We start from the raw sequence: 21,893 nt of genomic DNA on the forward strand, positions 1-21,893 counted from the left end.
TCCGCCGTCATGAGGTCCGCTTTAGCCAATGAGAGATGGGGGCGCTTTGGTGGGGTGAGCATTGAGTCGTCGGAGGACTCCTGGGCCGTGGTGACGCGTTGGGCAGGACTGAAGCGTGACGGGCAGGCGAGACATCCACTGCGCAGGGACAGAAACGCAGCAGGGAAGGGCGTATGGGCCGGGGCAATGAACGGGACCGGTCAGGCGCCAATAGAGGCCCGGGGATGGCGCCGTGGGCGGGGCTTAGGCCGAGCTCTCTTCCGCGCCGTTCGCGTCTCCTCTTGTCTAGGCCCGCACCTCCTGCAGCCTTCATTCATTTGTTTTTTCATTCATGAAGGTGGTTGAGGCCTAGTTCAGCCATGGATAGCGCTGTCCCAGCCACCGGTTTCCTGTACTGGGTGGGCGCGAGCACCGTGACCTACCTGCTCCTGCGCCTCTCGTACTCGCTTTTCCGAGCCGTTCGGGTCTGGGGCGTGGGGAACGAAGGGGTCGGCCCGTGGCTCGGAGCCTGGGCAGGTGAGTGGACCGGCGCCCGCCCTTCGCGGCCCCGCGGCTGGCGGTCCCTGCCTCCCTCCCGACCCCCCAGACGCCCGCCGCCCGCGCTCCGCCCGCGCCCAGCGCTCGCCACGTCCGGAGCACTTCGCTGGGGGACTCGGAGCATACTGCGTGCCGCTTGGGGTGCGGAGGAGTCTGCTTGGATCCCTTTCCATGACTCGGGGTTTGTGGCCGCAGCCACGCGCCTGGCCCACTCGCGGTGGTCGGCTTCTTATGAACGACTTTAAAGTTTAAAAACTGTTTACTTGTTAGGGGGAGAGGGTGGAAGAAAGGAGTGTAGGCGTGTGTAATTTCTTGAGCTTGAAAAATCCTGATCTGGGAGTCTGGCCTCCAGCGCTTTGGGCTCGGTCTATTTCTTGTAATTTACAAAGTCCTTTGAAGGAGGGATCCTCGCCACACTTTTCTGGAATCCCAGTGAGTAACGCAGGATTGCTTCCCCAAAACAATCAAATTACTATGAAATAAGTAATAGTTTTTGCTAAAGGATTTGCGAATAAACGTCCCCACAGAAAGTGGACTTTAAATACGTGGACTTTGTTCTTCCCAATTAGCAGATTTTAAGAATGGAGGACCAGGGTCAGATCTGAGAGAGACAATTATAGCTGTTTTGAACCTCCGCCCCCATCCTTTTAGTTTCCTTAACTTCCCTTTGGCTTAAAAAAATACAAACAAAAGCCGGGCGTGGTGGCGCACGCCAGCACTCGGGAGGCAGAGGTAGGAGGATCGCCATGAGTTCGAGGCCACCCTGAGACTACATGGTGAATTCCAGGTCAGCCTGGGCTAGAGTGAAACCCTACCTCAAAAAACCAAAACAAACAAGCAAACAAATAAGTAATTGTTAGAATATACACGTGGTTCTATGATGTATTCAGTGTTCACTTCTCAGGCATTTTATAGAATTTGGGGTTGGTTACCAGGTGCCTGCAAACTAAGTCAGGTAAGACACGAGTAATGTTACTATGTATTCTTTATTTTGTTCGTTAATAACATTTAAATAATCTTGGCAAGACATGACAGCTAATGTTTGGGGGAAGTAACATAAACGTTAGGAGAAGATATCTCAAGTAGAAATGAGTTCAAGTTGCAGTTTATGTGTGATCTTTTCATGATGGGGCAATTAATGGTGTCATAAAACTTATCACAATCACTTGCTATCTCTGAAATTAAGTTTTCATTGATTGTAATGCAGATAGTAATTTCCCAATTGCCTTGCCCAAGTTCTTTGTTGCCATCTTGGGAAACTTGTTTGCACTGTTTTGCAATATAAATAAATGCTGAAAAGCCATAGGAAATCAGTTTATCAAGGTAAAATATAATTTTCGAGTACAGCCTGATATTAACCACTGGTATTCGTATTTAAAATTGACCATACAGGCTAAAACTAAGGGGGCAGGGGAGGTGGGCTCAACAGTTAAAGGCGTTTGCTTGCAAAGTTTGCTGGCTAGGGTATCAAACCCCAATACCTTTGTAAAGCCAGATGCACAGAATAGCGCATACATCAGAGTTTGTATGTAGTGACAAGATGCCCTGGCACATCCATTCCTTCTTTCTCTCCCACTCTCTCTCTGCTTGCAAATGAATTAAAATACTTTTTAAAAATGGTATGTTCAAGTCGCATATATAAATAAGCCCATAATAACATAAAGTGACATGAAAACATTGTCATTTCCAAAGTAACACTTGGTCCCACATGAAGGGAAACAAAACTAGTAATTTAGGGAGGGATTTATGTAAAATTTAGAAAAGAAATTTGAGGTAGAATACAGGGACAAAAATGAATTATGGTGCCATGACTGAAGTGAAATACTGCTATGTTCAATTTACCCTAGGTCATTGGAAAATAGGTGATCACATTGTTATTTGTAAACATTATTTGCATGTGACTTAGATCTCTTCTTAGTCTCCAAATTCAGGGAATCTTTCTGTAAGGAAAGTGTAAGAGAAAAGCAAAAGAGAACAGTGGATTCGAACTCTACAGATAGACTGTTTATTAGAGAAAATAGCAAGGGGCCTCAGCTTTCCTGTGGGATGAAGGCTGAAGCATTGAGTCAGGCTAGTGTTTAAGTTTGTAAGGATCCTAAAAAAAACCAGACTGGGCCAGGTGCAGCTGATAAGAAAATTGTAGCTGTTTGTGTACTTGTTCAGTGTAGATTCGTCAGCCAGGAATGTCTAAGGGAGGATACTCAGATGGTCTCTGGTCCTTCAAGGCCATCTAGGCTAATGGAAGTACATCAACCAGGGAAGAGTGCCAAACCTCTTTATTGCCTGCAAGCTTTAGGGACAGCTATTAACTCTTTAGTTCCCTTTAGTTTTCAGGGAAGGCCCTTCCATCCAGACTCTGGAAGGATAAAAGAAATTGGGGAGAACTGGGAGTGAGTGAGGCATTTTGGGGAGGACTGAATGGGCTGGGACTGGGCACAAAGACTAGTCTCCAACTACTTAAAAGCTGGGGTGGTGGGGGCCAGTAGATCTCTCTTGGTGTCCCATGCAGTCCTGTGCTGGTTGGATGTTCAGGAGCTGATATTTAATGGCCACGAAGAATTTGGTGACTCGCTGTGAAGTGAAGGCATGTATTCTGTGCGGGAGGAATTTAGTGAGGCATCTGAGTATGCAAGGACCAAAAGAGAGGGTGAACATTATCATAATCAGGGGAATAAAATACATGTCAGAGACAGGATAGGTTTAACTCGAAGTGAGGTTTCTTAACTTAGAGCAATAGATATATATCTTAGTTGGTCACAGAGAGATGTCAGGTCACATGTAGAGAAATACTGTTATTGGCCATTGAAAGAGCTAATACAGCCCAAAATATTATTGGCTCTGTATTGGTAACATTTACTTTTATTGTAGTTCATCATTGAAGTCTTAGTTACACAGGTGTAGCTTTTGGGAGTTTTACTTTTTAGTTTTCTATTTGCCAAACTTTATCTTGTAGTTTGTGTACATAGTAGGCTATGATCCCACATTGATCTTAGGAACAGGCAAGGAAGCAGCTCTTCAGGAGAGTGACAGTTATCAGAGCCATTAGGAAAGAAACACCTAGATCATGTCAAATCTGTTACCCATTATGATCTGGTTATTATCCATGTATAAGGTTTTTTTTTTTTTGCATGTGACATGATATTTACAGGTGACATGGAAATTATATTTAAGGTAGGAAAATAATAATATAGGAGGTGGGTAAGGAAGAAGTTGTTAACTTGGATGGGAGGTTAACTAGAATTTGTGGAACTATAAAGACTTAGTTTAGGTAAGATAGGAAGTACAAGAGATTGGTATTGAAGTAATATTTTAAATATCTTAAATTATTTTAGATTTAAATATGATAAAGATTAAGAAGTTAACTATTTCTGAAATTTAAACGTTCCTTTTTTTGTGTTTGTGTGTGTATGTGTTAAGTCTTTAATACAGAAGGTTTATGGTCTTTACTTACTTGGTCCAAAGATCAAAAAATCTTGTCTTTAGGACTAATGACTTTAGGACTACATTAGGCTGAAAGGCTAAAACTTTGATTAGTCTTCATAATTAGTTATTATCAGTTGTTTATTTATAAACATAATAAAATTGTGTTTTATAGAATTATACTGGTTATATAATATAATGAAATATATTTTTTATAATTAGATTTAGTATTATTTATTAGAATAAATTTATAGCAAATAAAGGTCTTAACCAATAGAAATACATACAAGAGTAGAATATTTAAGAAACCTATTGTTGTAAACAGATGTCCTTTGTAACAAAATAAAGACTTAGTTTTGATCTTTTTTTTAAAACTATGATGAATTTTTTTTTAATTTAATTTTTATAACATTTTCCATGATTATAAAAAAATATCCCATGGTAATTCCCTCCCTCCCTCCCCACCCCCACACTTTCCCCTTTGAAATTCCATTCTCCATCATATTACCTCCCCATTACAATCATTGTACTTACATATATACAATATCAACCTATTAAGTATCCTCCTCCCTTCCTTTCTCTTCCATTTATGTCTCCTTTTTAAATTTTAGTTTTGATTTTTATGTCATATTCAGATAGAGTTAAAAAATAAACAAAACTAGTTAAAATATCTTGATCTTGTTAACTTTGATGTTGATACGGGAAACTAAAGCTTACAGAACTGGCACCAGAGATGGAGAATCAGTCTATTTCTACATCAGTGTGAGTCCAAGGGAATCTCTTCCAAAGCCTAAGAAAATGGTTAATTAGTAGAGATATCTATAGCTGTGTTGTAGAGTTAAGAAGAAATACAAGATTTTTTTTTTTTTTGGTTTTTCGAGGTAGGGTCTCACTCTAGTCCAGGCTGACCTGGAATTCACTATGGAGTCTCAGGGTGGCCTCGAACTCATGAGATCCTCCTACCTCTGCCTCCCGGGTGCTGGGATTAAAGGCGTACGCCACCACGCCCGGCAAAATATAAGATTTTTAGTATTGGTCAGAAGCTTTGATATAAGCTATTTTGAAACAGTACAAAAACTACAGTGTCAGAACAAAAGACTATGTAGTATGGGACATAATTAGCATGAGAGTTTATTACAGTACAAGACATAACTTTGTGCTAGAGGCCTTTAACTCTTATCATAATATGAGGTATGACCTTATAAATAAATTTATCACCTTATTATAGAGAATTGTTTGAACTGTATAAACAAGGCAAGAGAAATACAGAGAAACAGCTTTTTATAAGGTAGGCACGTCTTATTTTATTTTTTTGGTTTTTTGAGGTAGGGTCTCACTCTGGCTCAGGCTGACTTGGAATTCACTATGTAGTCTCAGGGTGGCCTTGAACTCATGGCAATCCTCCTACCTCTGCCTCCCAAGTGCTGGGATTAAAGGCATGTGTCACCACACCCAGCCCATTCATCTTATTTTTTAAATGTGTAATCGTTAGGCAGAACATGTCAAGTAAGACAGGATAAAGATTTTGCATTTGTATTTGGTAACATCTTTGATTAGTTCAGATACTTGTGTGGGTACCAGTTACCCCACAAACTGGAAGCAGAACAGCAGCATTTAAGATCATTTTTCTAGAGCAGGGAACATGTCTCTAAGTATCAATATAGTTATAAGCAATGAACTTAATATATAAGAAATGAGAATTATTTAAGTAAAGCCTTGATTGAGACTAAGTATACATAGCATAAGAATAAAACCAAACTTGGTCATTGTTGAGCTAAATTAGTCTGATTTTAACATATATTAGAGACATTTTGATAGATATAAAGTGATTTTTTTTCATCAGTTACCTTTAATCATTGAACCACTTTTTAAGTTTAACATAAGGCAATATTTACGAATGAATATTTAAGAATATATGAAGCCTAGACAAACAATATTAACATTGTTTGTGTATTGCAGGGTGTTCTAGGACAGGAATAATTTCTTCAATTTCCCTAAGAACAAAGTTACAATGATGGAATCACCTTTTATAAGACTTAGACAATAATGTCAGCGGTAATCACCCAGTAAAACAGCATGAACAAGACAGGAACCATCTTAAGGTTACAGGTTTTTTTTTTTTTTTTTAGATATAATAATCTTATTAAATAGTAAGAGGTTGACAAATAGAGGAATATAGTAAATTTGGTTGAGAACTTTAAAGCCAGTCTTTTACAACCATCATCATGACCAGATTAATATCAATGAGTTAAAGTTTTTAAGTTTACCACCTGAATACCATAGCATCTTGTTACAGCCAGGGCCATCCTTTATTAGTCTGATATAAGCCCTAGGTTAATAGCCATTTTATATATCTCAAGGAATCAGTAATCTGATCAAGTACTTTAAGGTTTAATCAATTTGTGTTTAACTTTCTGTTTAAGTTTACTTATACCTTCATCTACATACTCTATTCCTACCTACATCTACATATTTTTACCTTAACAATCTATGTAACAAGGCTGTAACAATCTTTTCATCAAACGTTTATTAGCCTTTAAAGTTTCCTCTCCAGTTTATCTACCTTAGTCAGTTCATCTCGTAACTACCAATAAAAACTTTCTTACCATGACTTTTAGTGTGATCATTTAAGTTTTTGTTTCTAACTTCTGCTTGTATTTTTTTTTTTTTTTCTTGTCCCTATGGTTAATTATAAATAGACTGTCTGGATTCTGATTGTATGTCTGTCTTCCCATTTCCCTGGGTCAGTAGTCCCCCTAGACTCCCCTCTTTTTTTTAAATATTTTGAAGGTCAGTTATATTAATTTTATATTATTTTATTATTATTTTTTCTTTTCAAGGTAGGGTCTCACTCTAGCTCAGGCTGACCTGGAATTCACTATGTAGTCTCAGGGTATCCTTAAACTCACAGAGAACCTCTTACCTCTGCTTCCCAAGTGCCACCACGCTTGTCTATATTTTTTTTTTTTATGTTACATTTAGATGAGGTTTTTAAATGTTTTTTTAAATTCTTTTTTGGTTTATTTTTATTTATTTATTTGAGAGTGACAGACAGAGAAAGAAGCAGAGAGAGAGAGAATGGGTGCGCCAGGGCCTCCAGCCACTGCAGCGTTGCGCCCCCTTGTGCATCTGGCTAACGTGGGTCCTGGGGAATCGAGCCTCGAACTGGGGTCCTTAGGCTTCACAGGCAAGCGCTTAACCACTAAACCATCTCTCCAGCCCTTATGTTATATTTTTATGTTACATTTAGATGAGGTTTAAATAAACAAACTCATTAAAAATGAATCTTGATTTTGTTAAACATTTAGATTTTTTTCAAGAGTTTTTTTGTTTGTTTTTTTTGAGGTAGGGTCTCACTCTGGCCCAGGCTGACCTGGAATTAACTATGTAGCCTCAGGGTGGCCTCAAACTCACTGCAATCCTTTTACCTCTGCCTCTCCAGTGCTAGGATTAAAGGCATGCACCATCACACCTGGCAATTGTCAAAAGTTTTGACAATAGGAAATATAGGTATAGCTCAATTTAGCTTTGACTTGAGACATGACAATATAAATAAATTTATCAACTTATTACAAAGAGTAAAGTCTGAACTATATGAACAATTAAGGTGAGAAAAAAAATGTGAAGAATGAAAACTTTTAAGTTAACCCATTTTATTATAGGCAACCCAAACCTTTTTCAGTTTGTCTTATAACCTTTTCATATCTTTTTAATAATATACCTTACAACAATCTTTTACCTTATAAAGTCTTTTCTGATCCCAAACCACATTTCTTCCTGTAGAAGCAAGATTAGAATTTGGTATACAAATATTGTAGTAAACATGAACAAGCACGTTGTCAAAAACAGAGGTAATTATTTTAAATATATTGTAAACCTGGTTTTAATAATTTGACATCATCTTAAAATATATGAGCATCAGAACATTTAATGACCAAGAACAATTAACAATCATAAATTTGGTCATACATAAGGATAGACTACATGACATATAGAACACGTGACATGACATGGTTGGCCAACGTTAGACATAACAACATGAAACATGGAGAGACATCCTTTTAAGATTTTAGTTATGTTTTAAGTTGGTGAAAACTTAACAGGGCAACAACCAGTGGTTTGAATTTTAAGTTGACATTTTTATTTTTTTTTTGGTTTTCCAACGTAGGGTCTCACTCTAGCCCAGGCTGTCTTGGAATTCACTTTGTAGTCTCAGGGTGGCCTTGAACTCACAGTGATCTTTGTACCTTTTCCTCCTGAGTGCTGGGATTAATGCTGGGTGCCACCATGCGGCTATTTTTTTTTCTTGGTGTCTTGTAATGAAAAGAAGGGGGAAAGGGAAAAGAAAGGAAAAACTCTAGAAGTTGTTTAATGATTTTAACTTTAAGCAAGGAGAGAAAAAATAGATATCCATATATAGAATAAGTTAAAAAGGCCCAGTAAAGACAGGAGTTTTTTAAGAGGGTAGAGTTTGTATTTGATTTAGTGAGTTGGCTTGAATTTGGAGTGAGAGGGACAGACCCTAGCAAGTCATAGCCAGATTGCAGAACTGTGTGTGAGCGGTAGAATTTTAGAAGGGGCAGGATTTTAGAGGGTTTTGGTGACAGAAGTTATTTGGTAGGTAGGACAAGAAGTACAAAGGGAAGGGCAGGAACTGAGGACAAAGAAGTCCTGAAGGTAGGGAACCTTGGGCTATTTGCCATGTCAAGATCAATAAGAATATTAAAACCCAAAGTACTAAATTCAGGCCAGTGGTGGCCATTATCTGAGAAATATTATGGTCAGATTTGAATAGAGAGATGGAATAATTTGGTAGGCAATAGTTCAGAAAGTTCGAGCTCCTTTAAATTAGTCTTGAGACATACTAATGGAATGTTTTTTTGGAACAGATAATTTAGAGTCCATTTTGGAGGACAAGGACTAGAGTGGCCAATCCCACCACCAGGGACGTCTCCCAGGCTTAGCGAGGGCAAACAAAGGTTTAGGAAGGAACATCTCACACTCATAAGGTTTGGGGTGTCCACTGGAACTACACGTAGGAGGCTTCTAGAGTCTGACAGAAAACTAAGAAACTCCTGGCATTTCTAAGGTCTGGGACGGGGCACCTCCGCCACAGATGAAGAACGAATACCTTTGTCCTGAAGTTGTAATTTGATGAAGGTGTGGATGTAGTGAATCACATGGCAATAGGCCTCTAATCTGGAGCAGTGGGAGAGGGTGAAAAGAAAAGGAAGAAGCCCCCGGATATCAAGCTGTAAATACTGAAGGTTTCAGGTCATAGGTGGCTGTTCAGAGTAGTGAGCACAGTGAGTTTTTCTATTCCTGAGAGAGTGAAACATTGGCAGGGAGGTAGAGAGAAGGAGAGAGGAAGTGGGGCCATGCAGCCCAAAAGCCCTGAGGGGTATCCGAGACATGGCACCAGAAATGTAAGGAAAGTGTAAGAGAAAAGCAGAAGAAAACAGCGGACTTGATCTCTACAGACAGACTGTTTATTAGAGAAGGGGCCTCAGCTTTCCTGTGGGATAAAGGCTGAAGCATTGAGCCAGGCTAGGGTTTAAGTTTATAAGGATCCTTAAAAAAAAAAAAAAAAAACAGACTGGACCAGGTGCCGTTAATAAGAAAATTGTAGCTGTTTGTGGACTTGTTCAGAATAGGCTTCTTCAACCAGGAATGTCTTAAGGGAGGATACTCAGATGGTCTCTGGTCCTTCATCTAGGCTAAACTAAGGGAAGTACATCAACCAGGAAAGAGTGCAAACCTCTTTATTGCCTGCAAGCTTTAGGGATAGCTATTAATTTTTTTAGTTGCCTTTAGTTTTCGGGGAAGGCTATTAAACCTTCACTTTCAAAGACAGAAAATTAAGATTAACTCATGCAAATAAGTTCTTTGTAGCAACGGGAGGGGCCACTGAAATAATTTGGAAAACAGACTAGCAGAGGCAACTTGGATAATTAGGGTTAAATTGTGAATGAAAAGTGTTTTAAGGAAAATTATGATTTTAGAATTAATCTTAAGATGTAAATGGTGGGCTGAGGAGATGGCTTAGTGGTTAAGCACTTGCCTGTGAAGCCTAAGGACCCTGGTTCGAGGCTCGATTCCCCAGGACCCACGTTAGCCAGATGGACAAGGGGGGTGCATGCATCTGGAGTTCGTTTGCAGTGATGGGAAGCCCTGGTGTGCCCATTCTCTCTCTCTCTCTCTATCTGCCTGTTTCTCTCTCTCTCTCTCTCTCTGTCACTCTCAAATAGATAAGTAAAAATGAACAAAAAAATTAAAAAAAAAGATGTAAATGGTACTTACACATTTGCCAGCCTCATCTCAAGAGTCTATTTCTTTGCATAAATGGTAGTTGGAGGCAGCATCAGAGATACATTGCCTACTTTTTATACTGAAGTTTATTTATCATCTTCATAACTAGTTAAATATTTTAAGTATTTAATAGTAATTTTCTGAATTGATAGTATATTTTTAATCTTGTTGCTATTAATTTTTTTTTTTAACACTGGAGATTGAATCCAGGGCTTTATCTATTAAACATTTGCTCTACCACTGAACTATGTCCCCAACCCTACTCCTATTATTGAGTTTCTTCTTGTATGTTTAAGATTTGAGGATTAGGAACTGTGGATCATCTTTTTTTTTTTGGTCCTTTCCACCGCAACTGCACAGTGTTCAGATATTAATTCTAGTCTTACAGATAAAACAACCCCAAAATTTGGAAAACAATTGAAGTATAGGCATGTTTCTCAATAAGAGGAAATATTCTAGGGCACAGATTCCTGAACATTGTTAGGTTATTTAAGACCATTTTAAGACCATCCATTCATTATTTGTCCCATACTCTCACTTGTTCCCCTCATCTCCTAAGAAATACGTCATCTCCTTTTCCCTAGTTCTCTCTAGTGACTTTTCTCTGATTCCACTAGGCCCCCAAGCAGATGAGGAGCCCATTTAGAGGGTCAGAGTCTTTTGCCTGGGACTGTTATATGGGTATAGTATTTCTTAGAAGAGCAAAGAGATCCTGTGGAAGTGGATTTTTAGTGTTTAAAGTCCATGTAGCAAATAAGGTTTTCTATGCTAGTGTGGAAGCACAAAATAGATTAGCTATTTGGGAGGCTGAAGCAGTAGGATCACTGGAGCTAGCTAGTTGGAGACAAACACAGAGGATGTAGGGCCTGGGGGTGTACTTCAGTTGGTAAAGTGCTTGCTTAGCATGCATGAAGGCCTGGATTTTATCCCTAGCACTGCACAATCCAGCTGTGGTGGTACACACCTATAATCCCAGCACTAGAGGAAGTGGAGCAGAATCATGCAAATTCAAAGCCAGCTTTGACTACATGAGACCCTATTTCCAAAACAATAATGACAAATTGTGTACTTGTTAATTTTGTATTTTACCTCACAGAAGGAAGTGTGGGTGCCTAAATGGTTCAGTTCAAGTTCTCCAGATTGATGTTGAAGGGCTAACTTAAAATGCCAGATGCTGTGGAAGACGAGGCATACTAGAAACAAACATTAAAAAGAAAAAGGTTTCCTTAGATTAGAGATTTAGTCCCTGGACTCTGTTGGAGTATCTTACCTGTCACTCATTCACAGGCACCATTGTCATGCTGCTTTACCTCTTCTGTACAAAAGTAACTTTCCTGTTTAGAGATCAAACCTGATACCCAAACATAGATTTGACTTCTAGTGCGTTTCTGTTTCTGTTTCCTAGGATTGTTATGAGAGTAAATAGAACATTTATTTCATGTAAAATAGTACAGTGACTGGCCCACAAGTGCTTAATGTTATTATTAATAGCATTATTAGCCTTTAGTGGTTTGTATTCAATCCTGACAGGATGCCAGGGAGCTAAAGGCAGAATAAGTCTTACTAAGAAAGAAGAAGACTGACAGACCTTATCTTTCATAGCTGCTGCACCTAAAAGTATTAAGCATCGAAATGGACTTTCTGTGTGTGTATGCAGATGCATATGCATTTGTTTGCAAGGAGGCAAGAGGTCAACATGAGGTACCTCCTCTTGCTTTCCACCTTGTTTTTTGAGACAGGGTCTCTCATAGAACCCAAGCCCCCTGGATAGGCTAGTCTAGCTATCTAACTTGCCCTGGGATCCTGTCTGTCTGCTTCCATAGCACTGGGCTTGTAGATGGATGCTACCATGCTCAGCATTCATGTGGGTGCTGGGGATCCCAGCTCAGGTACTCTGCTGGAGTGGCCAAGTGGCTTACCCACTGAGCCGTATCTCCATCTCCCTAGCCGATTACTCTCCAGCCTCCACCCAGTTGATTTTTGTTGTTTTGATTGGTTGAAGATGGTTTATTTCTTTCAGTTTTAGAAAACAAACTGTCAAGATTTAGATGATAAAAATGTTAAGCTTAGAATATAAGGCAAATGGATTTATATAGATCAGTTTTAATGCCATGAAATGCTGTTTGTAGGTAAGGATAAATTTTAAAAGTTGAAAATTGTGGGTCTTTTATTTCATTTTTCCTTTTATTGTGCATTTGTATGTGATAAGTGTGCAGGTGTTTGCATGTTTGTATGTATGTGGGTGGGTGCTGATGTGTGGAGGCCAGAGGTTGATATTAGATGTCCTTTTCAGTTGCTCTCCACTTTATGTATTTATTTTTGAGACCAAATCTCTCACTGAACTTAGGGCTCACAGATTCAGATAGACTATGTAGCCAGTAAGTACTAGGATTCCCCCTTCCCCACCAGGAATTGGATTATAGGCGGGCACCATCACTCCTGGCATAGTGCATAGTAAGCACCTTGAAAAAAAAAATGCTTGCAGTTCATTCCACAACATGATATGGTTTAAGGGTATTGGATTCATTTTCTCTGCTGATTATAGATTTAAAAAGTCATTAAAAGAATAAAAATTTGCTTCAAAATAAGAGGTAAAGAAAGCAGAGAGAAAAGATTCCTCTAGGAGGATGGGATTCCAGAGCTGGAAAATCCACTGTCCTAGTGGGTGATGGACTTTTATTAAATGGGGGAAGCCTGCCTCTCCAAGAGTCTATGATTGGTCAGCTTAAATGAAAGTGAATGTGCTAGTTCGTTCATAATGCATTCAGTACAGTGCAGGTCCTAGAAAGCTTGCCAAACCAGCCTTCCAAGCTAGCTTGCTGACAGAAAAATTAACCCAAGTTAGAAAGGAGGAAGTGGGATCACAATGTTTGCCACTGTGGGTTGTAATAGAGTCATCTATATTATTCCCTTTTTTCCCTATCTGCTTAGCCAAGGAAACTGCATATCTCCTTTAATGTTTTACAACTTCATGCTGAAGATCTGAAGTAAAGTAAAAATCAATTAGGAAGATTATTAGTGTGGCTGTAGAAGTTTGTGCTGTGAAAAGATTTACTAGGCATTTTTTAAAAATATGGCTTTACTTAGTAAATCTAAGATAGTGATGTAGGATTTTGTTGTATGGGGTGGGGCAGGCTTGTGAAGCCCAACTTTTAGGTTCTTACCCATTTTAACAAAGATTTGAGAAAACAGACTCAGAAGTGTAAATTATGAATTATGAGGTTTATTTTAGGGACAGTTGTTATCCAGGGGAAGGCTAGAAAGACTCAAGCCAGAAGGGAATTCCCCTTCTTGCTTGGCTGGAGAGGAAATGGGAGAATAGGGAAATCTCCAGGGAAGAAGCCCATAGAAGGGACACACACATGGACAGCAAAACATGACAGCCCAAGCCAAAAGATTCAGAGTACATGCACACACACATGTGGGCAGTAAGGCTTGGAGGTACAAACCCTTCATCTTTACATAAAGGAAAGCTAAGAGAAAGGATAGTAAAAAGTCCCAGAGATTAGAGGAAAATCATACATGTAACAGTGCGAAAGTATCCAAAACCATGGTAGGAAAGTACCCTGAGAAGAAATCCCTTTTCTTCTTTGCAGCCTGCCTGGGAAGGGGAAGAGCTTATTAAAGCAGGAATCAGGAAAGTCCAGTGCCAGGAGAATGAGTAGCCAAGAGGCCCATGTAAATATATTCATATAAATATATTAATATAAATGGCAGGCTCATTTATATGTGTTAGCCTTGCAATTAGGATGAGTTTTGCCATCAGATTCTAAGACCCTGGTTGGTTTGTAGACTTAGCTATTTCAGGAGGGGGCCAGCCCACCCAGGTGTGTTAGATATTGAAAGAGAGCAGGAAGCACTGATGCTCTGAGAAACTGCTTGTATCTCAGATTAAATTGGATGACATGAGGGTTCTAGTTCTTCCAGGGAAGGCAAGGTAGCATGCCCTTGTTTTCCTTGAGCCTTGTTCCTGATATACTAAGGACTACTGTTTTCCTGTTTCTCCTTCAATATGATAGGTTTAAGAAAAATTTGGTTATGTGCAAGTTTTAAGAACATTTGAAAAAACATTGGGGTCATCTTTTCTTCCCTACATATAATCTGTTAGGGAATTTTCTTGACTATTACTTCAAACCACTCTGTTACTTCAAAACAGTCATTTCTGACTCCTCCCCCCCCAATTGATCAGATTATTCTTTGGAAAACTTGTCATAATTGTGTTGTTTAGATGGCAAGAATGAGTAGGTAAAGTGGAACTTCTTTGTCAGCAGCACCAATTAGGGTGGTGGGACCTTCTGCTAGTGTTGTAGCTCTGAGGTGTAGGGTATTAGGATACTTAGCTCTTAGTATTGCACAGCTGAGTTTAAGGGTGTTGGGATCATCAGCTCTTAGTATTTTTAGCCCCTCAGCAGCTAATCAGTGATTCTCAGCTTTCTGGAACTCTTGCAGCAACAGGTTCACACCTATTCTGTAGTCCTAAACACACAGCCCTTCTTCCACAGCTTCAGCTCTCTATTGTTTCTTGCTCTCTTTGCATTTCTTGGATTTCAACTTTCAGATGTTCCTTGCCACAGTCTGGAACCCTACAGCTGTCTTCTGGCTGCCTCTGCTGCAGTCTATGCTTGGTGCTGACAGCCCCAGTTGTTTGCTCTTTGTGTTAGCAGCTGTGTTGGTGTGCTTCAGGGATCCCCCATAAACTCATGTGTTCTGAATGTTAGGTCCCTAGTTCCTGGCAGTTTGGGAATTGGATCCTCCAGAAGGCAGTGTATTGTTGGGGGAGGGCTTATGGGTGTTATAGGCAGCTTCTCCTTGCCAGTGTTTGGTACACTGTTGTGGTTTGATTCACGTGTCCCCTATAAACTTAGGTATCCTGAATGCTAGGTTCCCAGCTGATGGAGATTTGGGAATTAACACTTCCAGGAGGCAGTGTATTGTTGGGGGCAGGCTTATGGGTGTTACTAGCCAGTTTCTCCATGCCAGTGTTTGGCACACTCCCCTGTTGCTGTTGTCCATCTTATGTTGGCCAGGGGTGACGTCCACCCTCTCTCTGCTCATGCCATTGTTTCCCCCTGCTATTGTGGAGCTTCCCCTTGAACCTATAAGCCAAAATAAACCTCCTTTTCCCACAAGCTGCTCTTGGTTGGGTGATTTCTACCAGCAGTGCGAACCTGACTGCAACAGTACCAAGGAGTGGGATTGCTGCTAGACACATGAGTATGTGGCTTTGGCCTTTTGGAGCTGATTTTCAAGAGGAATGTGGAAGGATGGGAAACCTTGGCCTAAGAGATGCCTTGCAGTGCTTGATGGACTGTTCTGGTCAGAGTTGAAAGACCTGAATACAGCAAGAACTATGGACTGTGAGGTTTGGCTTATGAGGGTGAGAAAGAGCTTTGCTTGGACTAGGCTAGCAGTTTGTATGAGAAGCTTGCTGTTATGCCTGTGTCCTGAGAAGTTGTGCAGGGTTGCTTTGTGTAGAAATGAAGTGGTGTGAGCAGAGGGATATGGCACAGAAAGAAAAATGTTTGGGTGAACTGCTGCTTGTTCAACTGTACTTGAGAGATTACAATCTTTGAGATTGGGCTAGCTGACCTGCGCTGGGGCAACAGGAAGAATGTAGACTTTTGGAGAGGCCTGAATGCTCAAAGGAGTGTCCTGTTCTTCAAAGTCTGTTTATTCCCCCCCCACCCCCCCCGATTAACAACTTGGCTCTCTACCTGGTATTGTGGAGTATAAGAAATGCAGGAAAGAATATACAAAGCACTCAAAAAGTTAAATAATAAGGAATCAAACACAAGCCAATCAAAAAATGGGCTATGGAGCTAAATAGAGCATTCTCAAAAGAAGAAATACGAATGGCATATAAGCAACTAAAAAGATGTTCTACGTCACTAGTCATCAGGGAAATGCAGATTAAAACTACACTGTGATTCCATCTCACTCCTGTCAGATTGGCAACCATCATGAAAACAAATGATCATAAATGCTGGCAGGAATGTGGAAAAAGAGGAACCCTTCTACACTGCTGGTGGGAATGCAGTCTGGTCCAGCCATTGTGGAAATCACTGTGGAGGTTCCTAAAACAGCTAAAGATTGATCTTCCATATGACCCTGCTATAGCACTTCTAGGCATATATCCGAAGGACTCATCTCATTTCCTTAGAAGTACGTGCTCAACTATGTTTATTGCTGCTCAATTTATAATAGCTGGGAAATGGAACCAGCCTAGATGTCCCTCAACTGATGAGTGGGTAATGAAAATGTGGCACATTTATACAATGGAGTTCTACTCAGCGGTAAAGAAAAATGAAGTTATGAAATTTGCAGAAAAATGGATGGATCTGGAAAGGATTATACTAAGTGAGGTAACCCAGGCCCAGAAAGCCAAGTGCCACTTGTTCTCCCTCATATGTGGATCCTAGCTACAGATGATTGGGCTTCTGTGTGAAAAGGAAAATACTTAGTAGCAGAGGCCAGTAAGTTAAAAAGGAGAACTAAAGGGAAGAGAAAGGAAGGGAGGAGGGTACTTAACAGGTTGGTATTGTATATATGTAAGTACAATGATTGAGATGGGGAGGTAATATGATGAAGAATGGAATTTCAAAGGGGAAAGTGTGTGGGGGGGAGGTATTACTATGGGATATTTTTTATAATTATGGAAAATGTTTATAAAAATTGTGAAAATAAAAGAAAAAAAATACAGGAAAGAGAGGGTCATTGAGTTTGCAGCAAATGGTCATGGGCAGTGTGAAGCAGGTTTGCTGGTTGCCTGCATGGAGACCCCATGGGGCCATGAGGATGAACCGTGGATTGCAGTGGAGACCCAGCGGAGATGCCGGGACCAAGAGATGGCTGCTAAGGAAAGCTGCCGGCCCCGGTGAAGTTTTTTCAGGTCTGTGAGTAGCCTAGGTGGAGGGGTAGAATTGGGACACCAGAGACTTGTTTGTTAGAATTATAGACTTGTCATTGGGTAGAGTTGTTGGATTTGGAGCTACAGAGTTTGGTGTTTGCCCTGTTTAAATCATGTATTGCTTGAGTATTTCTTTACTATGCCCAGTGCCATCTTTTGTAGTGTGAATGTTTATTCTGTACCATTATGGGTATTTTGGGGATTTTTTGGTATTATGGTTCAGTTAAAAGATCTTGGACTATGGGGATGTTTGAGCATCATCAGGATTGATAAAAACTATGGGGACTTTAATGTTGGATGAAGGTATTGCATTTTATATCATGTATAGTTATCAGTTTATGAGGACCAGGGGTGGAATGGGGTGGTTTGCGTCAGGTGACCACATAAACTTAGGTGTTCTGAATGCTAGGTTCCCAGCTGATGGAGATTTGGGAATTAACACCTCCAGGAGGCTGTGTATTGTTGGTGGCGGGCTTGTGGGTGTTAGAGCCAGTTTCCCCATGCCAGAGTTTGGCACACTCCCCTGTTGCTCTTGTCTACTTTATGTTGGCCAGGGGGTGATGTATACCCTCTGCTCAAGCCATCGTTTCCCCTGCTATATCGTGAGCTTCCTCTTGAGCCTGTAAACCACAATAAACCTGCTGCTCTTGTTTGGGTGATTTCCACCAGCACTGCAAACCTGACTGCAACCACTGTCCTGTTGCTGTTGTCCACCTGATGTTTATTGCCAGGATGTGATTGATGTCCACCCTCTGCTTTGCCATCATGGAGCTTCCCCTGGAGTCTAAGACAAAATAAACCTTTTCCTCCCACAAGCTGCTCTTGGTCAGGTGCTTTCTGCCAGCGATGCAAACTTGACTACAACACTGTCTAAGCCTGCTTTACACCAGTATGCAGTGAAGCACTTGGATTAGGCATACACTGCTACGAGGGAAGGAGAGATGCTTATATAGCCATTCATACATGCATCTTTAACTGTTGAGTCATCTGTTCTCATTTTTATTTGGGGGATGCTTTTTATATCTTTCTGTACCCATCTCCAACTATTCTGGACTTTCTTACTTTAGTTAATTATACTACCACCTTGCTTATCACCTGGATTATATTAGAGATAAATTCTGGTTAAAAAAAGGGAGAGAAGTAGATGAATGCATAGGGGTCAGCTGGTCAGGTATGGTCTATCAGTTTGTCCACCACGTAGTACCACCCTTTAGCAGTACTTCTCACCGGACCCTAATTCTCAATTTGTCTGTGGAAAGTTTAGTTTTTCCAGATTCTTGCAAAATTTCTTAAGTCTTTTCTGTGGACCAAGTAAATTTTGCCAAAAGGCCAAATTCAACCAAGGCCAATTTGCATGTTTACCTGTAATTCCTAGAATCATGCTTTCCTTGCCACATCTGGGCGAGAAATTGTGAAAGCTACATGAATCTATTTTTTTTTTTTTTTTTTTGCCAGGGGGCCAGGGAGATTTCTAGTCTTTTTATTTTTTAACTAGGAACATACTATGTATGGATACATCATATGTTGGTACCATCTTTTCCATCCTCCCTTCCCCCATTCTGCAGAGACCCCTCCTCAGTGGGGTTGCTGGTATTCCTCATGGGGTTGTGGGTGCAGCAGTCAGTTATTGGGGAGAGGCAATGCTTCTGGGCATGACGTCCCAACCTGTGGCTCTTACAATCTTTCTGCTCCCTTTTCTGCAAAATTCCCTGAGCCTTGGTGGGTGTGTTTTAAGTCTACTACAGTGATGAGCTCTTAGGAGCCTTTGGATTTCTGCTTTGGTAGGTGTCGAGTATCTTCTGTGTCTGTCTCCTTTACACTGGTGCTGATTGTTAGGCTTACCATGGAAGCAGCACTCTTGCTTATCTCCCCACCTCCTCTGTGATTTCACTTGGGCCTTGGCTGAAGTGTGAGGGGTGGTTTATCTCCTTGGGTCTCACTGCCTTCTGAAAAAGAAAAACAGATTTCCATGTGGGCACTCTCAGGCACAGGAGATCTGGTAGTTGGGGACTTGGGCCAGTTAATCAGGAAGCCGGAGCAAAAGGCCTGGTTCTGCAGCACTCAATGCAGGGTCTCGGTCTCGGTCTTGGTCTCGGTCTCTCTCTCTCTCTCTGTCTCTTTTTGTTTTGTTAAGATAGCGTCTCACTGTAGTCCAGGCTGATCTGGAATTCACTCTGTAGCTCTAGGCTGGCCTAGAACTCACTGTTTTTCCTATCTCATTGGAATTGAAGGTGTGGGCCACCATGCCTGGCCTGAATTTATTGTAGCAGACTCCTTGCACCTATATTGCCTTAATATATAACCTCCTTAACCAAAACTTACATAAGAGCCCTCCATAGTCAGTTATCCCTTACATTTTACACAAAACTTAGAAAATGTCATGATATCTATGAAAATCAAGCTCCTTGGCACATTTTGAGCTGTGTTCAGGTACATTACTAGCATGTATGTATCCTTTTAAGATTGCCTCCCTGGATGACAGTGTCCCAGACATACCTATACTTTCTCACTTCTTCCTGCTTTTATATCTTGTTTGTGCAGAGGCACTTAGTAGGGTTCAGCAGGTGTCAAATATTATTTCACTGAGATGTTCTTCTCCAATTCCCTATTCTTCCTCATTCTTTTAGCTTGTAAAATTCTGCCCAATTTTTCGAGTGTACATCTGAGTTTTTTTCTTTGGGGACTACACAGATGGAAGTCATTACACACTTTTGGAGTTGTGGGGGTTTCTCTTTTGGAAGGGGTCTGCAGATCTTTCCACATTTATTTCCACCACTATCTTAGTCATGTGTATGTGTGTACATGTGTACAGGTGCATATGTGAGTGTGTGTATTCTTTGTTTGCTCTAAATTACAACCCCTTCAAAAGTGCACTAGAATTTTACTTATTGTGCTTCATTGGAAGTGGGGTATTATGCTTTGTATCTACATTTTTGCAACATAATTTATACAACTTTTTTTCAAGTTAAAAAAATTCAGTGCAATACTGAAAAGTTAGTCTTTTTTCTTTTAAATATTTTATTTTATTTATTTGACAGTAAAAGAGGGAGAGAGAGAGGGAATGGGCACGCCAGGGCCTCCAGCCACTGCAAAGCAACTCCAGATGCATGTGCCCCCTGTGCACCTGGCTAACGTGGGTTCTGGGGAATCGAACCTGAGTCCTGTAGATTTGCAGGCAAATACCTTAACTCCTAAGCCATCTCTCCAGCCCTGAAATATTAGTCTTTAAAGTTAGAAATTAAATCAGTGATGTTTAGACAAAGATGCACAAGGTAACATATGTGTCTGGAGTTTGTTTGTAGTGGCTAGAGTTCCTAAGTGTGCTCATTTTCTCTCTATCTCCCCCCTCAAATAAATACATAAATAAATAATTAAAATATTAATAAAAATAAACATGTGGGCATAGGTAATGACTTCATTATTTAGTTAGTTAGTGAAGGGCCAGAGAAGAGAGTTGGGTGTTGAAATGCAGGAAATTACAACTATGATTATGGTAGATTGATGAAAAGCAGTAACCAGAGTGCTGAGCATCTGGCACTGACAGCAGAGTAGTGAAGAGTTCTCAGAGGTGAGTTAGCGAACAAGTAGAAATTTGTGCTACCTATTGAGAATTTCCAATCCAAAATGCTCTAAAATCCAAAATATGTCAATGTAGTGACCTGCAAAGTTTCAGATTGGAGAGCATGTATGATTTTATTTTTTTTTTAATTTATTTATTTATTTATTTGAGAGCGACAGACACAGAGAGAAAGACAGGTAGAGGGAGAGAGAGAGAGAGAATGGGCGCGCCAGGGCTTCCAGCCTCTGCAAACGAACTCCAGACGTGTGTGCCCCCTTGTGCATCTGGCTAACGTGGGACCTGGGGAACTGAGCCTCGAACCGGGGTCCTTAGGCTTCACAGGCGAGCGCTTAACTACTAAGCCATATCTCCAGCCCAACATGTATGATTTTATATTTGTTGTTTAAGAATGTTTAGCTAGTAATAACTATATTAATATTCCAAAGTCTACAAACCTTTGAAATTTGAAACACTTCTGCTCTCATACATTTTTGGATATTCAGTACTGTGAGAATGCTGGAAAAGTCAAGACTTTATCATATGTTCCTGCAACTTCCATGTGGAAAAAAATGCTGCTTTGTTTATTTTGGAGCTTGAAGTTCAGAAGAAGTTATATGTACCTCTGTAGATCTTGAGGGCACCATTATACTATGCACTTGGTAGACTACATATATAGACACTATTGGAGTAACCTTGTTCATGTTGTGTAATGGTGTAGCTAAGTTAGTAGATCCAATATCTATCAGTAGCCTCAGTTGGGCTTATACCCCAAACCACTGGTTCTGCTGAGGGTACTAAATTGCCAAACAAATATTGTATTTTGTCAATAGATGGTTCTCAAGGTGGTTAGGAAAGGGTACAGTTATTGTCTAAAAATTTAAGTAACTGGTTTTAAAATTCCCTTAACATTTTTAGTATATAAAGACTCATTCTCCAGATTGGTTTTTCTCTAATGACTGGCATTAGCCACTCACAACCAATTTCCAGTAGAAATATTGTCAGCCTTTCTCTAACGATAGCTGAAACTCCAGTGTTGTCATAAACATTGCTAATACAGTAAACAAGCTCCCTTAGTCTTGCACATTCAAAATTATAATTTTGCTGTGTACTAAAGAGCTACTACTTAACTGTGTGTTCCAATACCTATGATTGGCTGTTGTG

The 21,893-nt window shown here is 40.3% G+C and overlaps 1 protein-coding gene across 2 annotated transcripts in view; it reads left to right on the plus strand.

The window, feature by feature from the left end:
• The first annotated feature begins 238 nt into the window (after window positions 1-238).
• The window catches only part of Hsd17b12 (hydroxysteroid 17-beta dehydrogenase 12), a 247,081-nt gene continuing 225,426 nt past the window's right edge, over window positions 239-21,893 (plus strand). Inside the window, exon 1 of one of the 2 annotated variants that reach the window (XM_045159260.1) lies at window positions 239-516. In XM_045159260.1, the coding sequence (XP_045015195.1) occupies window positions 360-516 (157 nt within the window). In that variant the 5' untranslated portion in view covers window positions 239-359. The remainder of the gene's footprint in view (window positions 517-21,893) is intronic. The other variant, XM_004663338.2, reaches the window with a different exon arrangement.

Source organism: Jaculus jaculus, chromosome 9 (assembly GCF_020740685.1).
Source record: "Jaculus jaculus isolate mJacJac1 chromosome 9, mJacJac1.mat.Y.cur, whole genome shotgun sequence".
In the NCBI taxonomy this organism is placed as follows: Eukaryota; Metazoa; Chordata; class Mammalia; order Rodentia; family Dipodidae; genus Jaculus; species Jaculus jaculus.